We start from the raw sequence: 19,989 nt of genomic DNA, 5'->3' as shown, positions 1-19,989 counted from the left end.
CAAGTAAACATTTAGAGGACTGTATCATTAAGTAAAGTTAATCAATTCAAGCAGCTTTGCATTGCAAAGCAAACCTGCGCAAGCAGGAACTGAAAGGAATATGCCCTCACTTTATCCTACTTTGCAAACCTGAAAAAAATCACCTTTTGGGGCCTACAGCTCCCAGACCTTTTTCTCATTTGTGCTTTCATTGGAAGCATAAAACAATTGAAAGTAATATTTGGATGCATGTTGCTTTTGGACTTCCTTTCCTCTTCCTTTATTACCTGTAATCAATCATCTAGTGCTTGTTATCTGGGCTCAGGGCCAGCCTAAAACATCGTGCTGCATGAATCAAAGAACAAGACGGCACACTTCCTCTTCCACATTCTAAAATTGTTTGGATTGTGGTTGATTATTATTTCATTGTTTGCAACGATCTGTCATTTGTAGCACCTGAAGGCAGCCAGCTAGCTTAGGGGTTATAGGGTGGTCCACATGGGTTCCATCTCTCTTCTCCAACATCATACTGCCTCTTCCCAGCTTCTGATACCGGAGCTGACAATGTAATTCTTCTGAATGGTAGGACCAAACCCAAGTGGACTTGGGATCCAGCCTGAGTAAATTCTGTTTTTTTCAAATACACATTATTTGTGCATAGAAGCACTTTGCCCCCTACTGTGATTGATCCAAACCATATTTCAGAGTAGTGTCCCAAAGAGCTGTCACTAAATCTTTTAGAAAATAAAGCTCTGGGCACCTGAAACAGTATTAATTAAGCATTAATATGTAAGTTTTTAACAAGCCTTTAGAATTTATTTGTTTTTGATGCAACAGATGAACATGGCCATCTTCTAAATCTTTTTGAGTAAAAGGGATAATCATGATTTCCTCCATTCCTGGTTTGCTCATTTCAGGCAACAAAGAAAGATAATGTGATTGAGAAAAAAGACTTGCAGAAATGTGATTAGAACATATCCATTTGTTGGTTTAAAATGCAAGTGAATACTTTTCCTTAAAAGGCTTCTATTAGAAAAAAAACGGACTGACTTTTGAAATAGAATAAATTTGATTAGTGGAGTGCTGTTAAATGAGTCCCCATTTCATCCCCTAGGTGGCCTATAATCATCATTGGTGATATATGATGCCCCCCCCCAGAAAAAAAAATCCATCCCTCATGTGTCTCAGTAGGTCATGTTCTTGGATTCTTGTCCACTCTGTCATTTGCAGAACGATCTTTCCTAATCCCCCCCCCCAACACATACACATTAGCAGATTTAGGGAGAAAATAATATGCAAAGCAATGCACATTTTTCTACAAGGCATGCTAATGGAGAGTCATTTCTTTGCTTTTGGATATGCAAAAATGTGTCCTGTCCCCCCATCTCCTTCATTTGCATCCATTTCATCATCATCATCATCCATCACTTTCAAAAATAACACAATATGTTTCACTGGAGTATATATAAATATTACCTTTAATTTTGAGGGTAGCGGATCTCTTGTGCCTCATATTCCTTTGATACAAAACAGTAATTCACAGCAAGAGTGTCCCCCTCCCTCTTGATTTGGAGCAAAAATAATCTGTTGGATTCTGTGGTGGATTTCACCAGCATCTCGAACTACCACTGTCCAGGCAAAAATCCCACATGAAGGTGGTCAGGCTGAAGGCTAATTCACAGAATCGGTAGATGAAATTTGTGTGTGTTAACAGAGAAACATTCAATCACAACATTCTTTCTATAGTCTGAAAGGTTAAAGTCCAGGAAGATGGCTGTATCACTCAATCTGTTGTTTGTGCAAATTAAATCTGAGTTCCTCATATCAATTTCCCACAGTGAATGTTCTGGTTATTGAAGTTTGAGCCTAGGACTTCTCTCAATCCCAGTCTGATATGGTCTAACACTCAGCTCATTTGTATGGTTCAGCATTATGAACAATGCTGTACGTGTTGTTTTGACCAGATTCAGAAGACTTTGTGTAACATTGCATTGAATGCTCTGCTACCAAGGTACGGCACGATGTAATGATTTTTGTCTGTTGAGCAGGTGCACATATCGGTGAACCATTCCAAGGTCAAGCTCTATATTGACTGCAAGAAAATAGCCGAGAAACCACTTGGAACCTCAGAGACCATCTCAACAGCTGGCTTTGTTATGCTTGGAAAGCTAACAAGAACACGAGGGCCACGGAGTGGGTCTGCAGCAGTAAGTCTTCTTCATGTACACTTCCTGTAGAATGTCCATCCTTGGTCCAAAACAGAAAGTACATTTTACAGTGGAGCTTGACCAGATGTGGTCCTCTAGGTGTTCTTGAGCTCATGACATCCCTTGTCATCATATATGTTGGCTAGGTCAGATGGTATCCGTAGTCCAGCAACGTCTGGAAGGACACAAGTAGTCCCCCTCTGCTTTATTAGAGCAGAGGGTAATGGCAGAAGTAATGATGCCACAAGGAAGGGTGAGGCCTCTTTTGAGGCAAGAACATTATTGTATAATTCACAGAAGTACAAATGCTGATGGATAATTTGTGTTCTGATCTACACACTTCTCCAGGAAGGATGAGTCAGGCTGGTTTAATTAAAAGTGGAGATTTGATACCATATAGATGACTTCTGAGCCCTACATGTATAGGACATCCTCCAAATACATATCACACAGGAAAAGCCTAGAAGATCTAGGCAGCTTCCACCCACTAGATCATAATTTAGCAATGGCCAGTATTCTGTATCAGATCGTGGTGCAGTCTTCCTCCTCACCTGACAGAAGCATCATTCACCCATGCTCCAGTCACCAGCAGAATGGATTTCTTTTTTCCCATGCAGCTGATGCCTGGTAAAGTAGATTTGATGGGGGGGGGGGGGTATGATTGTGACAGTAGTGTCACAAATATTACTAAGGGTGCATTACACTGCAGCAATAATGCAGTTTGTCACCACTTTAACTGCCATGGCTCTGTCGTACAAAATCCTGGAATTTGTGGTTTTGTGAGGCACTAACACTCTTGGATAGTGAAAGGTAAAGACCTTGCAAAACTACAAATCCCAGGATCCCATAGGATGGCACTACAGCACTTAAAGTGGTGAGAAACTGCATTATTTCTACAGTGTTGGTTGTGGTTGTTGTTTGCCTTCAAGTAATTTTCAACTAATGGCGACACTATGGCTTTTTAGGCTGAGAGAGTGTGACTTGGTCAAGGTCATCCAGTGGGTTTACATGTCCGAGCCGGCCTTCAAACCATGGCTTCCAGAGTCCTAGTCCAATGCTCACATTTCTACAGTGTAGATGCACCCTTAGGAGCAGTCATGAATACGGAGCACAGATGACTAAATCCATATGCACAGTCACAATTCTGACACTATTGCTACAATTTTAACACCTCCCCCAGCCTACTTTACTAGACATTAACTTTATGGGGTCCATTCTGCCGGTGATCAGAACATGGGTGAATGATATTGTTGTCAGGTTTTGAGGAGGAGGGTTGATCCAGGAGAGGTCACTCAGGCGGGATACATACCGCCATTTAGTACGTATAGGATACGTACTAGGGTTAGGAAGGGGCGGTGCTTCCGCACCCCCCTAACCCTAGTACGTATCCTATACGTACAAGATGGCAGCGCCCCTTCCACATGGGCGCCGCCATCTTTACGTATCGGACGCTGAGTGTCCGTACGTGTCGCAGCCTTTATGACGTAGCGAGTGCGCCCCTGGCGCCTCGCTACGTCACAAACGCGACTGAAAAAGAAGCTCCATTTTGGAGCTTCTTTTTCGGTCCGCGCGGGAGCCGCGCCGTCTGAAGGCTCTGGCTCCCCCACGGATCTACTGGCGGCGGCGGCAGACCGCCGCAAAGCGGCGGTTTGTACCCCGCCTCAGTTAAGCATATGATGTTGCTGATACCACATCTAAATATACAAGCATCCTATACTATGCAACATCCTATTCCTCAAAGCCCAATGAATTTATCCAAATAAATAAACTAGGGAACCATTAAAATGAATCCTTTCATAATCATTCTATGAAGGCATAATGGAAAACATCACCTGCTCCTTGTCTTTAAAAACAACCATCTTGATTAAAGTGTGGGTTTCTTGGTTATGAGGCCATCAGTGATAATAATGGGGCCATGACTAAGAAGGGCTTGCTATGTTGCTTCTCTCTACTATAAATGCAATACTAAATAAATGTACTCAGGAACTCTAAAATGGGCTTCATCTGGGTTTGTCTGTATCTATCAGTTGTGGGATGAAACTAAAATAGGATAAGCTTCAAGCAAGCTTTATCATTACCAGCTTGCACCCATCCCTGCTCCCAGTGTGCTGTGTAATTCAGATTGATTTCTGTTCTGTAGGATTTTAGAAGAAAAATCTCAATCCCCCTCCCCTTTTTAAAAATCTCTTATCTTTTGTGGGGCATATTTAATCAGTTCAAATGACTGGGGGGAAAAACTAATGAACACCCCAGCTTTCCGTTGGCACCCATCCTTTTTCAAATATTCTGCATTTCTCAGAAGTAATATCTCAGGATAGATAGGCAGAATGGCTCATTACTGGGCTATCATCTTGCCCAGTATCTTTTTAAGATGTCAGTTTGATCTGTGGAGCTTGTTTTCGAGCCCATTTGCTGCTCAGTATTTGCCTCCCTTAAATCAGTCAGTTCATTTACATTGAAATGCACAAGCCTTTTCTGTATATATAGAAGAGATGTGGTTGGACAGAAAGGGGATAAAAGGGTGTGTATATATGGGGAGAGAGAATCTAGCAACACCTTGGAGACCAACTGATTTATTTTAGCATGAGTTTTCAAAGATATCAATCCACTTTTTCAGATGCCCTGATGGAGCGATAGTAAAACCAGAGGTCTTTCAGTACAGTTAGATAGTTGAAACTTGCCAGGAAAACCCCATGACAAGTGCAATAGGATGTAGAAAGAGGCAAACTGTGACCCTGGACATAAATCTTCCAAGATTGGTGTAAAGATGAAACAGGACTTTCAGGTGCCTTGTCTGATAGTATCAGATGCTGCATTTGCATCTTGTGTACCTTCAAGTCATTTCTGTCTGATGGCAACCCTAAGACAAACCTATCATAGGGTTTTCTTGGCAGGTTTTGTTCAGAGGAGGTTTGCCATTGCCATCCTCTGAGGCTGAGAGTGTGTGACTTGCTGAGAGTTACCCAGTGGGTTTCATGGCCCAGCCAGGAATCAAACCCATGTCTCCAGAGTCATAGTCCAACACCCCAAACACGATGCCACCCTTTCCCTCGTTTGCATCTTACTTGCTTTGAATTGAGGGCAAAATTGAGGCACAGTGATGGGATATGCTGTGTAACAATTAATGTAAGCAAATGGTTACAGTATAGTGTAGTAGTTTGAATGTTTGACTACAATTCTGGATATCAGGGTTCGATTCCCTGCTTGAGCATAAAAACCCACTGAATGGACTTTGGGCAAATCACACTCTCTCAACCCCATCTGATGAAACTTGCCAAGAAAACCTCATTATAAGACTTGCCTTAGGGTCATCATAAGTATTATTATTATGTTTATAGTTAAAATGACTTGGAAGCACACAACAACAACAAATGTTCACCACACAGGTGGAATGGTTATTGCACAGGTGGGATGATAACACAACATTGAAGAGACATGCATGAACAATAATAGCTAAGATCATTCAACTGGGAAGAAGCTGGAGGAAAGAAGAACCAGGTTTTTTTTTTTTTTTTTGGGGGGGGGGGAGGCATGGGAAAGGAGAGAACCAAAGTTGTTTTGAGTAGGTAACATGAAATTCTAGCAAGCCAATATTTTGAAACTGTGTGTGGTTTAATAAGGCATTGCTAAGACTTTCTGTTTCATTCTAATAATAAATGTCTCTAGTGTGGACCTATAGCTACTGAATAAAGGTTTTCTGAGTTTTAACTACTGGAGCCTAAATGTCTGAACTTGATTAACTGCAGGGCTTGACAGGTGTTCGATGATTCTATGATTCAATGATATTATAGCAAGTAGCAATAGCAAGTACATTTCTATACTGCTTATCAGTGCACTTAAGCATTCCCTAAGCGGTTTACAAAGCGTAAGCTAATTGCCCCCAACAATCTGGGTACTCCTTTTAGCAACCTCCTCGGAAGGATGCAAGCCTGAATCGAGCTTGAGCCCTTTTGCTGGTGTTGAACTTGCAAACTTATGGTTAGTGAGTGAGTTGCTGCAGTACAGGCATTTAACCACTGCGACACCAGGGCTCCTGGTTTTAAAATAATTTACAAGTATAATTTTAATTGTGCTTGATTATTTCACAACTGTTACCTTTACATTCAGTGATTATATGCATTACTGTGGATTCTGTATTGTGTGGTATTGGAGAGGCCAATGGGTTATTCACTGAATATAAACCCTGGCATGAGAAAACAAAGCTATCATACCATCTTTCTCATGCCAGAGTATTCAGGGTATCATACAATAATTTAAAATAGAATATAATTATAAAACTAGTTGGCACATATGTACTGATGCTGCTGACATGTGAATTATTGCATATGCTCCTGACTACTTATTGTATTGTTGTATTATATTAGCTATTTATTGTATTAGTGTATTAGTGTATTAGCGTAATTGTCATTTAGCATTCTACATTTCACTATGGCTGAGATCCTATACCAAAGTGTAATTTTATGCTCATAGAGTTATGCTGTGCACCACCACCACATTAGAAAAATGTGTACAACATGCATCCACACACCCTGTGTGCCTTGAATATGCAATACACACTAGACACACAGCTCCACCTCTCCAGCCTCAATGCAAATGCAGATTTCCACACTGGTGGACTTTTGTGTGCCAATAGGATCTTGGCCGTTTCATCTTTATTAGGAATTTCTCCTACAAGGTATCTACATACTTTTCGGTATATCTTAGTATTTCTTCAGCATATTTTAGCATTTTCAATATTTTGCATTAATTTAGCATAGCTGTAATTATTTCTGTCTTATATAACGTATTTTCAAGAACTTTCAAAGCTGAGGGAAAGTTGATTGATATCTCATACTCCCACACTCCCCATCACCACTGCACACAGTGAGCGAAGACACCTGGGGGCAAGGAAGAATTTGACATACAGTGCACAGAATTGAAAACTGCACAAATTTTGAAACAGATGTGGTTTCTCCTCCCCTCTCTTTGTTGAAAATTGAAGGTTCTTTGCCTTATATTTGTTAATCTGTATCTTGGGAGCCAGCATGGTGTCATAGTTTGAGCATTGGACTATGACTCTGGAGAACAGAATTCGAATCCCTGCTTGGCTATGGAAACCCACCTTGGGCAAGTCACACTCTCTCAGCCTCTAAAAAAGGCAAAGGCAAACCCTCTCTGAACAAATGTTGCCAAGAAAACCTCATGTTAGGTTCACTTTAGGATTATTCAAATTTAGGCTTGATTTCCACTACCTTTTAAACCAGATCGCAAATCGGTTTGGACCAGTTCAAATGACCCTGGTTCTCACTTGAACCAAATCACTGAAGCGATTCGGAGAGGGGGGGCATGTGCTAGACCCATTTAACCCATGTCTTTTTGATACTGATTTTTTCTGTGACTTTTTGGATAAATCGATTCCGTGCAAGTGTGAACCAGATAAGGATCGGAATTGATTTAAATTTACCCTTAGACCAGCTGGAGCAGGTCCATTTTGAATCAATTCAGTTGTGAATGTGAACCACAAGTGGATTATTTTGCAGGGAAAAAATCCAATCGGGGCAAATGTAGTGTGAACCACGCTCCACTGTCGAATCGATCCATTGATTCGCATCACAAATCAATTTATTTGTAAATGGGAATGAGGCCTTAATTAAATAGCTGATAAAGAATATTAGGGCACACTGTTAACATTTCACTTGGGTAAAAGAAGTCAGTATTGGGCTTATCAAGGGAGCAATACAGCTGCAAATGTGCAGGGCCCATTGATCCTGAACAATGTATATTTTCTGTCATGCCCAGCCTGGAGGACGGCTTGGAGGACTCAGAGGATGAGCTAGAGCCCCTGGGACCTGAACCTGTAATGGAGGAGCCAGAGCCCCTGGGGCTTGAACCTGTAATGGAGGAGCCAGAGGCTGGCCCTAGTTCTGCTGCAGCAGAGCCTATGGCCCCTCCAGAGGTTCAGCAGTCAAGTTTGCCTGGTGCCGAGGCTGTGGACATGGAGGAGGATCTGGGCAGTGTGCCTACCTTCAATGAGCGTCAAGCAGAAAGAGAGGGCCTTTGAATATCTTGGAGGCTTTATCAGAAGCGTCTTCGTAATCAGACACAGCTGAAGGCCAGCTCCTTGCCTTCTTAAGCACCTGGAGCATGTGTGGTTCTTTGCCAGTGGATATCTGACTCTTTTAGAGGAAAGACTCTGTCTCTGGCTCCTTTGGCTTCTTGTCTTGACTACCCGGAAACCTTGACCTTGGACTGCTTTATCGACCTGCCTATCTGTTGCCCTGAACCTCGGACCGTCTGACAATTCTCTTGGTAATCCCTTTGGTAGAACTACTGTGAATCTCCAGGACTGTGTAGCTTACACTGACTTTGCTGTGCTGGGAGGGGGTTTGTTTGTTTGAGAACTAGCTGCCTTATCAGCCCTTTGGCTGCTTTCCCGGACATTTTCCAGGATACCCCAGTTATTAGTATGGACTTCAGTTGCAACTACATGTCTTGGTAGCCCAAAAAGCTATATCATTTCCTGTGAGAGAGACAGCTTTTGAAATCTGGATTTTTAAAGGGAAACAAACAAACAAGTATAAAATCAACATTAGCCCCCTAACCCCCACCCCTCTTCAGTAAACATTTTGGTTATTTCCCCCAAATATCTCCAGAATCATTTTTGCCACTGAAACTATCATTTTATCTATGAATGAATGAATGAATGAATGAAATTGCTGGTCAAACATGAGGAGGGGTTTGATCAAAAAAGAAGTTTCTATGCAAACTTTTTGATTAAAATCAAGGAAGCACTGAAAAATTGCAAAACCCCCACTAATTTTACCAGTCAAGGAGAAAAATTATAAGCTCTTGCATGCCATAATGAAATAAGATGAAAGTAGTAATGTTTTCCCTCCCTCGTGGGGTTATTAAAATTATTGACTCATTTATTTTAGGGTGTTTTTTTTAAAAAAGTACTGTTTCCTTTGAGTAGCATTAATGTGAAATGTTTGTTTTATGGATGAAACTAATTATGAAGTGGATGGTGGGCCAATAAGAATTCAGAGTTGGCTGTTCTAAGCCAGTTTTCTGGGTTTGCATAGGAAGAGTCTTCTGTCTTTGTGAATGGTAGGCCCACCAGGCATTTTTGCCCTGGTATGTTTAAATAATGCAGGCATCAAGTATGGGTTTTCCTACACATTTAATGATTTGGAAACTAAACAAGAGAGCAAACTCCAGAGTTCTGAGTCGGGGGAAACAAAGACACTAATGATGTTTGCTGCTACAATACGAGCATACGAGAGTTTCACAGCAGAAAGAAAAATCTTGGCAGATCCACATCTGAGGATTGTAGCGAGATGAGATGCTATTCTCCAATGTGTCATACAGAGACTCAGGAGGAAGTTACAAGAATTCTTGCTTCTGCTTCTATAACTGGAAAGATATTGTTTTAAGAAATCTGAAAGTTCAATATCTGTAACTCTCACTGCATCCATCATCTACCTCAGAGGTTCTTCCCAACCTTTTTTTTGATGATATGAATCCTTTGGAACCTCTGATAAAACCTGTGAAGCATCAGCAAGTGCAGTTATACCACACCTTTGTTAACTGTCCCCAGCCATTCCAGTCAAAAATAGATTGTCGCTGTTGAAAGCTTTTTTCATAACGGTTTTCTCATTCTCACTTTCATCCATAGTTTCAGCTGCAATCATTGCAGATCATATGCAGCAGCTTTTGGGCTGAAGAGGACCGATGTTGTGATGTCCCTGCACTGGTAAGACTGGAGAGCCAGCAAATTTTCAAGTATGGAGATTGTGTGGTGTACTCATAAAGCCATGGTAGAATGACTTCATGCCATCTTCTTCCAAAGCTTATTGAAAATTGTGTGAATGATGAAATGATGAAAGGATTCCACTGATATACAGCCTACCGTGCTTGGCGTTTCTTGCTGGTCCCTTATCCAAGTACTAACCAGGCCTGACCTTGCTTAGGTGCTAATATCAGACAGGATCTGGTACCTTCTGGATATTTAGGTTGGTAATAGTGTTAGTAATCACCAAAGAATTCTAAAAGAATTGAACCTTTCAAAACAGCTAGTGAAGACTGAGCATTATTAATAATCATGGAATATTAAGTTAGGGACAGAGAAACCAGGTGAATGGTGAGATAGAATGAAATAAGTCTTCATGCTGCAGTGTTGCATTGCATTTGGTGTCTGTCTATTTAGACTTCCACCTTTTATTTTCTGGTTTCAGAGAGATGAAGAGGTCTGCCCCAGCCTGCTTCCTTCCTGCAGCTGCACTTCAGAGATCCCAGGTCTTCCAGGGCCCCCAGGTCCTCCGGTAATTTAAATTTCCAAATACAATTTCCAGAGTAATGGTCTGCCTGTCTTTTTGTTAGGGAATGAAGAAACATGAGCATCCTATCAAGAAGAGAAAAGAACAGATGGGAGTAGTCTGGAGGCAACCATAAGGCCAAAACTCTCCCTGGAAGCCAGAATGACTAAATTGAGGCTATCATACTTCAGGCACATCATGAGAAGACATGAATCATTAGAAAAGGCAGTGATGCTAGGAAAGATGGAAAGCAGTAGAAAGGGAGCAGACCACATGCCAGATGATTAGACTCAGGGTTCATTCAGACCTCACTTTTTGTAGCGTGACAATGCAAATTGTCTCCTGCCTTTTGGGTATGTTATTCACACTATGAAACCTCATCAATGCACATCTTGGTACGTTCCATTGCTCACATGTGCAAGCATTTGAATAAAGATGGAGTTGACCATGAGAATGTATTTGGAACACGTTGAAGGCATGCACTGTTTTATCCTGTGACTATTCAGGTCCATTCACATTAGTTATTCACACTAGCAATGATGCAGATCTTTTTTAAAAACTCAGGGAAAACCCTCGATATTGATTATCCTGGATGAAGTTGGTTTTTTGGCACGCACACTCCCCCCCAACATAATCGTGTGCATTTGGGCTGTGTGTGAACAATGGAGATTCAACCCAGATTCATCTTGGACTATTTTCACAGTGTGAATAACCCCCTCAGTCAGGGAGGCCATAGGCTTGAATCTGCAGGACCTAAGTAGAGGGGTTGAGAATAGGGGGGTCATAGAGATATCTCATTCACAGGGTCGCCAAGAGCAACAATGTTGAAGGAAATGTCTTCTCAGCCAGAGAAAAATTTGGCAGCTGCAATTACTGGGCCATTAGGAACCTCAAGGAAAATTATCTTAAGCATTTACACAATATTCCAATGCCATGTCCTAAACAAACTGGAGCTTCCTACTAATACCAACTGCAATCTGAAATGTAAAGGAAAGGTTAAACATGAGTCATTTTCCATTGATGCTTGCTTACCTATTTTCCATTAGTGCTGGTACACATATAGTGTCCTCCATTTGGCTATATTGTGTTGGCTGACTATTATTGCTAGATGGACTTTGCTAACTTCTACAAATAACGAAGTGTATCTTTGCTTTAGAGAGTCAGAGTGATGTATTGGTTTGAGAACAGGATTTGATTCCCTTCTCAGCCATGGAAAACTATTCTCGCCCCCCAAACCCCATGATAGGTTTGTTTTAGGATCCCCATAAGTCAGAAACAATTTGAAGAAACACAATAACAATGTTTGTGTCAGAGCCAGGTTGTTCAGTTTAAATGAAGAAATTTTGTTGTTTTCAATGCAGTATAGATTCCACTCTTCTACCCTTAATGTATAAAATTCACATGTGGCATTTTTTGCACAGAAAATGCTGTTTTCTGCAAAAGAAACTACATTTTTACACAGAAATTATAATACTGTATATTTTGAAAAACAGAAGGAAAATGCTGTTTTCTGCCCATGCCAAAAAAAGCACATTTTGCACAGAATAAGTCCTAAATTGCAAAGATTTTCACCAGTCCAAGATTGGATTTTCTGACACTTGAGAAACATTTATTTTGGCCATTTTCTAAATAAGTTAAAATATTCTTTCTATCCTTAAGCTAGAATGCTGTTGCAGAAAGTCTAGAAGCCCATACCTTTCCTCCATCAGTTTTTTTGTGGCAAGCAAATGGAACACAGATTAGGCTGACTGGCAAAGTCGGAAGCACTCTGAGAAATGAGAATGTAGCCCCATTACTGTAATAAGATGTTTTCCCGTGTTCACCTTTAAAAGACTTGCTTGCTTTTAACTTACATGAGGTATGACGAATAAGGTATATTTAATGAAGAGTGCTATTCTCTGCTGGGAGGGAAAATCGGCTGGCTGGCTAGCAAAAAAAGCTTTCAGTTGTATTCCCTGCTATGCTGCCAAAGTCAAGTCAGGTTCACTGTGGCAGCAGCATGCTTTGATGTGAAGTGGATGAAATTGTCTTTTTGCTTTTTTTGACCACATTTTGTCCAAGCATGAGTTCATACTATCCCATTTCCATATCAGTCCATAATTTTTTTTTAAAAAATCCATATGAAAATGTACATTGATTTTTATACTGTGGTTTCCCCAATATGCATATTTTTGCAAGCACTTTCCAGTAATATGTGCCTTTTTTTGCATACTGTTTTCTATAGCTCTGAATGAAATTTCAGTGTATTTTTAATCAAATAATTTCATCACAAAGGGTGGAGAAGTGCAGAAATTGTACAGAAATTGAGAGTTAGTGTGATGTAGTAGTTTCAGTGTTGGACTATGATTCTAGAGATCAGGGTTCAGTTCTCCACTCCTCCATGGAACTCCCGCTGGGTGAGCTTGGGCAAGTCACACACTCTCAGCTCCAGAAAATCCCATTATATGTTTGCCTTAGAGTCACCATAAGTTGTTGGAAACAACTTGAAGGAATGCAACAACAAAAACAGAAATTGTGAGATAATTGCATTCCATTTTCTATATTCATTTTCTATATTGTCCACTTTAACTGTCATGACTCCATCCTATGGAGTCCTGGGATTCCAGGATTTCATAGTTTGTTGTGGCACCAGAGTTCTAAGAAGGAAATATTTATTTGTATCCCACCTCTCCCATTTGAGGATCGAGGCAGGTAACAGCAAGGAAAATTTCAAATAAAAGTTACAGAAAAAGATAATGAAACAGTCGTCAAAATCCCCCACCCTTCTACCCTCCCTCCCATCAATACAAAATAATAACAATAAAAACATTCAACTGGAATAACATCAGTAAAAACAGCTCGGCAAGAAGTGACAGCAATGTGACAATAATGGGTAATAATGGGGGGGGGGCTGATTAATATGGGCGGTTGATTCTGTATTAGGAGAGGTTAGTCTGGAAAAGCCTGCCAGAAGAGGGTTGTTTTTATCACCTTCTTAAAAGCGTCAAGAGATGTGATCTGATGAACCTCCTCCAGCAAGTCATTCCAGATTTTTGGAGCGGCAGCTGAAAGGGCCCTCTGGGAAGTCACCACTAGTCTAGTTTTTCCTAACTGCAGTAAGTTCCTTCCGGAGGACCTGAGTGTGCGGGAAGGATTATATGGGAGGAGGCATTCCTTCAAGTAAACTGGACCCAAGACCTGTAGGGCTTTATAGGTAATAATATAGGCTAAATCGCTCACAAAACCACAAATCCTAGAATCCCATAGCATTGAGCCATAGCAGTTAAAGTGGTGTCAACCTGGATTAATTCTGCAATATGGATGCAGTCTGAGAGATGACATGAGAGCTGTCTTTACACATCTGAAAAGATGTCTTGTAAAAGATGAAGAGAACTTGTTTTGTGCTGTGCCATAGACTAGAACATACTGTAAACCAATGGATTCAAATTATAAGAAAAGAGGTTATACCTCAACATTAGGAAGAACTTCTTTATTGTAAGCATTATACAATGATGGAATAGATTGTCTTGGAGGGTGGTGGCCTCTCCATTATTGGAGGTTATGAAACAGAAGTTGAATGGGCATCTTTCAGGAGAGCTCTAGCTGTGTATTCCTGAATGGCAGGGGGTTGGACGGACAGTCCCTTGCAGTCCTTTCTAGTTCTATGATTCTGTAATTCCCAATATTCTCCACCCAGCATAGCCAACTTATTTAAACTTTGGTTTTGTCTCCTACTTTAAAACTTATCACCTTCGCTTGTGTACTTCATTGGGTCACCTTGTTGGTTCCAAGATGTAAAACCTAGTACAGTTCTTTTTAACATTCCTATGTTGGGAACCAATTTTGCAGCTTTGTGACTTCTTCTGCAGGGCAGTCCTGGAAGGAGAGGACCTCAGGGAGAACAGGGCGAGCCTGGTCCCAAGGTGAGTGGTATGTCATCTGAATCCACTAACCACTTCAGAGCTTGGGTAAGTCTGGAGATCAAAGAGAGTGACCTGCAAAAAATATAGCCCAAAGAAGAACTTTGTGCCATCATCTTCACTAACTCCCTTGGTCCTGTCTGGTCAGACATCGACCCACTTTTTTTTTTCATACATTGAACATTAATATTCGTTGTATCTAAGGTTGGCCTAACCATTTGTACTTTGTTTAATTCACCATTCATTATTGCATTTTGGATGGCAGCGATGGGGAGAGACACTTGTGGGATTTTCTACATCACTTGCCAAAATAAACAGTTGCCTTTGAGTACGTTGCAAATTTTCTTCTATCCTCAATGAAAATGAATGTTGAAAATGTTATCAACTACCATGGTATTTTTCACAGTTGGGAATTTTTTTTGCAATTTTTTTTATACATTCCTCCCCTCCCCTCCCCCCCAAAAAAGATTGCACAAAACATGTGCACTAACAAAACAAATATCCCTCTGAACAGATCTTGCCAATTAAACTCCATAAATTGCCATAAGTCAGAAATTACTTGAAGGCACACAACAGTTTTTTTCCCCTACAATGCATCTACTGCATTTAGCCACAGAACCACATCCAGAATTTTTTCCAGTTCTCTTTGGCGACCCTGGGTCCAACAGTGGAGAGGGAAATGCCCTCCTTCCTAGTTACACTAATGGAGTGGTTCCTTGTGTAGACAAGCTATTGCATTTGGGCAAGGGGTGACCAACTTCCCAGGAACTGGGGACTCGGGTGGACACTAAAATGAAGATCACAAGATGCCCCTAATCTATCTAAAAGAAATTAAGCAAAAATCAGTTGTAAACAGATCAACCAAAAACCTTTTTAAAACGATTGTTACTGCACATCTCTGTGCCCATTCCAGAGACACAATGTATCTGATCCATGCTTCTCCAGCACTTTTTGAAAGAACAGGAGTTTCCTGTTCTTTGCAAAGTATGGGAGAAATATGAATTGGGTACAGGATGCCAACATCAGGTATGCAATGCCTTCAGACTGGGCACGGAGGTGTGTGATAACACCCATTTTTAAAAAGTTTTCAAAAGTTTCATTCCTTGCTGAGGCTGGGAGGAAGGTCAGTGTGATGATCTCTACTAATGGCACAGTCAGCCAAAGTGTAATGCTACATTATATTCAACAACAATGTCTCAAATTATAATGCATCCAGCTGTACAAATTCAATGGGCAAAGCACAAAGAACATTAGAAATTCAAAGACAGAGTTAATAAATAATGTCTTAATGTTAATAAGGTGTTCTGGAATGTTTCAAATTTGCTCCTAATGTGTATTCATGAATAAAGAACCTCAATGGTAGAGACTGGCAGCAGATAGAAGACCCTTTTGAATAATTCCTTGTTATTACTAATCCACTGTTGTTGGTCAGGATCCTTGATCTGTTACATTGGCTTTTTTGTTGGACACCCCAGAGGTAGATACTCCCTTCCATGCCGCCACTTTTACTACAGTTCTTTTACTTTTAAATTTATATATTTTACTAAAATGTCCTTCCACAACCTATAGGGGTTTTGAGAGGCAATTCTGCTCATGTTTGGCCTCTTCTAGACTTCCTTTTTTTAAAAAAATATTTTCTTGGGTCTAAAATTTGTGTGGGAGTAAAGTGGGGAGATGCAAGCTTGGGTCCTCATAATGGCTTAAGGAGCTACATACGGTCCATATTTTTGTGTGGCTTCAAGTCATTTTGCACTTACGGTGACCCTAAGGTGAACCTACCATGGGGTTTTCTTGGTAAGTTTCTTCAGAAGGGGGTTTTCTATTGCCATCCTATGAAATGGCAAAGGTCACCCTGTGGGTTTCCATGGCTGAGCCAGCATTCAAACCCTGGTCTCCAGAGTTGTACCTTGGCCATCCTGATTTAGGCCATCAGTATCAAGGAGAAAATGTGTCTACAGGTTTTCATTCTGTTTTGTAAAATGATGTTCCTATGAAATGTTCTTGGGCACTTAAATGGCCTCTTCTCGTTGACTTTTTTATTTTATTAGATCTTGTAGTTCTCTTATTAAATCTGTGACAGGTATTTTTGCCTCCCAATTCAGTGTGACAGCCACAGAAATGAGCTCACTTTCTACTATAGATCAGCAGATGAAAAGAGCCAGCAGCCTTGATGTTTGTTGTTGAAAGCTTTGGCAAATGTTGAAATTCAACGTCACAGCATTGACAGCTTCTGTTCTGTCCTTTTCCATGCTGAAAAGTGACACAGTCAAAGGGAGTCATGGCAAAATGTAGAATTGGACTTCTAGACCAAAGTAGAAGATTCATAATAGGATTTTAACAGTGCCCCATAGGAAAAGGCGTGGAAACTAAGGAAAAGCTATCAGTCAGAATACTCTGGTATAGGATTTTGAATTGAAATGTGTACCTCTCTCATCTGGTAAAGTGATTATGACAGTCTTGTAATGAATAATAGAATTGTAAAGTTGAAATGATCAAATGGCCATCCAGCCCAATCCACTGCCAAAGCATCCCTGACAAGTTCCCATCCAAACTTTTGTAACAAACTTCCCATTGAGGAGAGTCCATTATCTTACACAGTAAGCCGTTTCACTGTTCAACAGCTCTTGCCAATACTTCCTAACATTTAGGGAGTCAAAGAAAACTCACACATTTTTTGTTTCAATTACCAAAGGTATCTCAACACACTGTTCAGCCCATTGGATTTCTTATTTTTCAAATCCTCACCTTATCAGAAACAGAATTACCCATGCTGTAGTATTTCTGATTTCTATACATGGTTGTGAAAGATGGGCATTGAAGAAAACTGATAGGAAAAGAATAAACTGTCAAGGACAAATCAAGCCTGAACTTTTCCTAGAAGCTAAAATGACTAAACTGAGACTATCATATTTGGGCATATCAGGAGAAGATATAACTCACTGGGAAAGACAAGAATGCTCAGTAAAGTGGAACAAAGTATGAAAAGAGGAAGATTGCATTATAAGCAGATAAACAGTCAGGGAAGCATAATCTTGAGTTTGCAAGACTACAGCAGGGCTGTTAATAACAAAGGATCTTTGAGGTATCTCATTCATAGGGTTACCACAAGCTGAAGTGATGTGTGTGTACATGCTTTCAAATTCCCTGCTGATTTTTGACAACCTCATGTATTTTGCAGGCAAGGAATGCTCAGAGGTGCTTTGCTGTTGTGTTCCTCTGGAATATAGCCTGCAGTACCTGGTTCTCCATAGTGGTCCCCCATGCAAGTACTTACCAGTCCTGAAACTGCTTAGTTTCCAAGATCAAACAGGACTTGGTGGTATTTAAGTCACCTAGCCAAAAGAGATTTTAAAGCAATTAACAAGAGGTGTGAACAAAATTGTAACTGCTAAGATTTTGAGACTAGGGATTGAGAGTATGTCTACATGGGCCAAATGAAGTACTTCCCCTTGTCCTCACAGCAACCTGTCTACACGGCGCAGGCCAAATCTCTGATTTGAGTGCAGATTGTCTTCTCAATGTAAGGCCAGTAACACACCAAATCTATGTCACACCAGCCTTAGATCAGTTGAAAATAACACCTTTTGCTCCAGATTTTGCAGGAAACCCCAGAACACTCTGTAGCAACACTGGGTGTCCATCCACACACATGTCTCACAGTGTCAGTGTCGCCCAGCATTGTTGCTGCTGGCATGAGTCTTTCACTCTAAGGTCACAATGTGGTGCCTCACCATGCAATCGATGCTGGGCACCTTGTTCCTGACCTCAGAGGGAATGCAGAAAGTCAGGTGTGTAGATAGCTACCCAGTGTTGCTACAGAGTGAAGAGGTCATGAGAGAATCTGGGACAGCTCCTGCACCAAAATACTCCAGGAGCAGACTGGAATATTCTGGCTGGTGTAGACAAGCCCTGAAACTAAGGAGTGAGACTATCTTGAGACTAGGATTAGAAATCTGGAGCAAATATTTGTTCCTCTTTTTCCACATAGCAACCAAAATGACTAATCCATATATTTATCTCTGCACAGTTCAATAAAGCATTTAAAAAAAATCATCTTGAGGAAAATCTGTGCAATTTATCAGAGAAAAACAATACAGCAGATCAGATTGCAGAAATCAGGAATAAGACCAAAAAGACCATTCTTGACTAAAAACAAGAAGAGGGTGTTTTGACTTTCAAGGCACCCCATGAAGAAAAGGAGAACTGTCATGTGCTTCTTCATACCTAAAGCTTTATTTAGGAAAATTAATTCATCCTAAAATACCCCCTTTTCTGCACAATAAAAATGTTTTGGTGGCGGTAAATATGTTTTCTGTGCATAAAGCATTATTTTGCACAGGAGAACTTCATCCCATTATGTTAGTGTCATACCCTATCACTAAGCCAACATATATCTATTTTTAAATAATTGTGCAGGTAGGTAGTCTCTGTCAATGATCAAAGCTGCCTAGGACCTACTGTTTTCTTGCTATAGTCCTCTCCCATGTCTATTGGACAGTGATGGTGGTGGTGGGTCAGAGGATCATCTGGCTATGTTCTAATAGCCAGAGTCAAAATGATGGCATCTTCTGCTGAGACCTCTGGTGGATCTGAGTGGATGATGTCATTGGCCTGTGTCTGGCTATAGGGACATAGAGCAAAGAGGACTGGGAACACCCAATAGATGTAGTGTAGAAAAGAGGAAAAGTCTCAAGATGTAGAAATGAAAGACTGTTTTATTCTTGAAAATAGCCCAAGAATATGGGGACATAGCCAGATACTTCTTTAACTGCCCTGCTCTCCAGCAGCAACTGAATGGCCGCTGAGAGGGGCTATTGCAGGAAAAGGATGAATTTGGGTGAGAGACGTTCTGCCTGTAAAACATTTATGTCATGGTCTGCAGTAAATATCATACGTGTGTGTGTGTGTGTGTGTGTGTGTGTGTGTATGTATGATGTACTGTATCAGCACCATTGACAGCAATGTCCTGTGCCCCCTAAACCTGTGCCCCCATTGTCCTTTGATACAATCGAAGATGCTGTCCCACCATCCGTATTGGAATAAGACTCAACAGGCAGACCAGTTGCTCTTGTACATGAAATGTGATAAGCTACCATATTTTCCTTTTCCTTTGTCTCAAGCAGCAACATTATTTGGATCCATCCTAGAAAGAAGATGGAACTCGCCCACCTTTAGCTAGAATTGCAGTAAATGCACTGGCTGCTAGTGTGTTACCAGGCCAAATTGCAAGGTGTTGGTTCTGTAAAGTGTTTCATGGTTTAGGGGTGGCATATTTTAACCCACGGGTAGGCAACCTGCGGCCCGCGGGCCGGATGCGGCCCGGCGAGGCCTTGGGACCGGCCCCAGCCCGGTCCTGCCACTGATTGCTGCTGGGGCCTTTGGCCTCTCGCGCGCAGGGGCAATTGTCTATAGAAGCCTCAGAAACATGCATTTATATTAATATTCTTTAAAAAATCAGCAAATTTTTTCACATGTCCTCCACTTTTTTTTAAAAAAGTGTCCATTTGAAAATTTTGTCCTACATTTGTCCCGGCTTATTTATTTATTTATTTATTTAATTATATATATATATATATATATATATATATATATATATATATATATATTATT

General features: G+C 40.8%; 1 protein-coding gene across 1 annotated transcript in view; it reads left to right on the top strand.

The window, feature by feature from the left end:
- COL20A1 (collagen type XX alpha 1 chain) overlaps nucleotides 1–19,989 on the top strand; it is a gene marked incomplete at its 5' end in the record, with an annotated part of 150,872 nt that overhangs the window by 101,468 nt on the left and 29,415 nt on the right. The window contains 4 exons of the mRNA XM_089518465.1: nucleotides 2,028–2,186; nucleotides 9,841–9,918; nucleotides 10,400–10,486; nucleotides 14,329–14,382. Coding sequence (XP_089374591.1) covers nucleotides 2,028–2,186; nucleotides 9,841–9,918; nucleotides 10,400–10,486; nucleotides 14,329–14,382 — 378 coding nt within the window. The remainder of the gene's footprint in view (nucleotides 1–2,027; nucleotides 2,187–9,840; nucleotides 9,919–10,399; nucleotides 10,487–14,328; nucleotides 14,383–19,989) is intronic.

This window comes from Sceloporus occidentalis, unplaced genomic scaffold (genome assembly GCF_023333645.1).
Source record: "Sceloporus occidentalis isolate IW3139 unplaced genomic scaffold, rSceOcc1.0.p SCAF_3, whole genome shotgun sequence".
NCBI lineage: Eukaryota > Metazoa > Chordata > Lepidosauria > Squamata > Phrynosomatidae > Sceloporus > Sceloporus occidentalis.
This window is presented reverse-complemented; position numbering and strand designations above follow the sequence as displayed.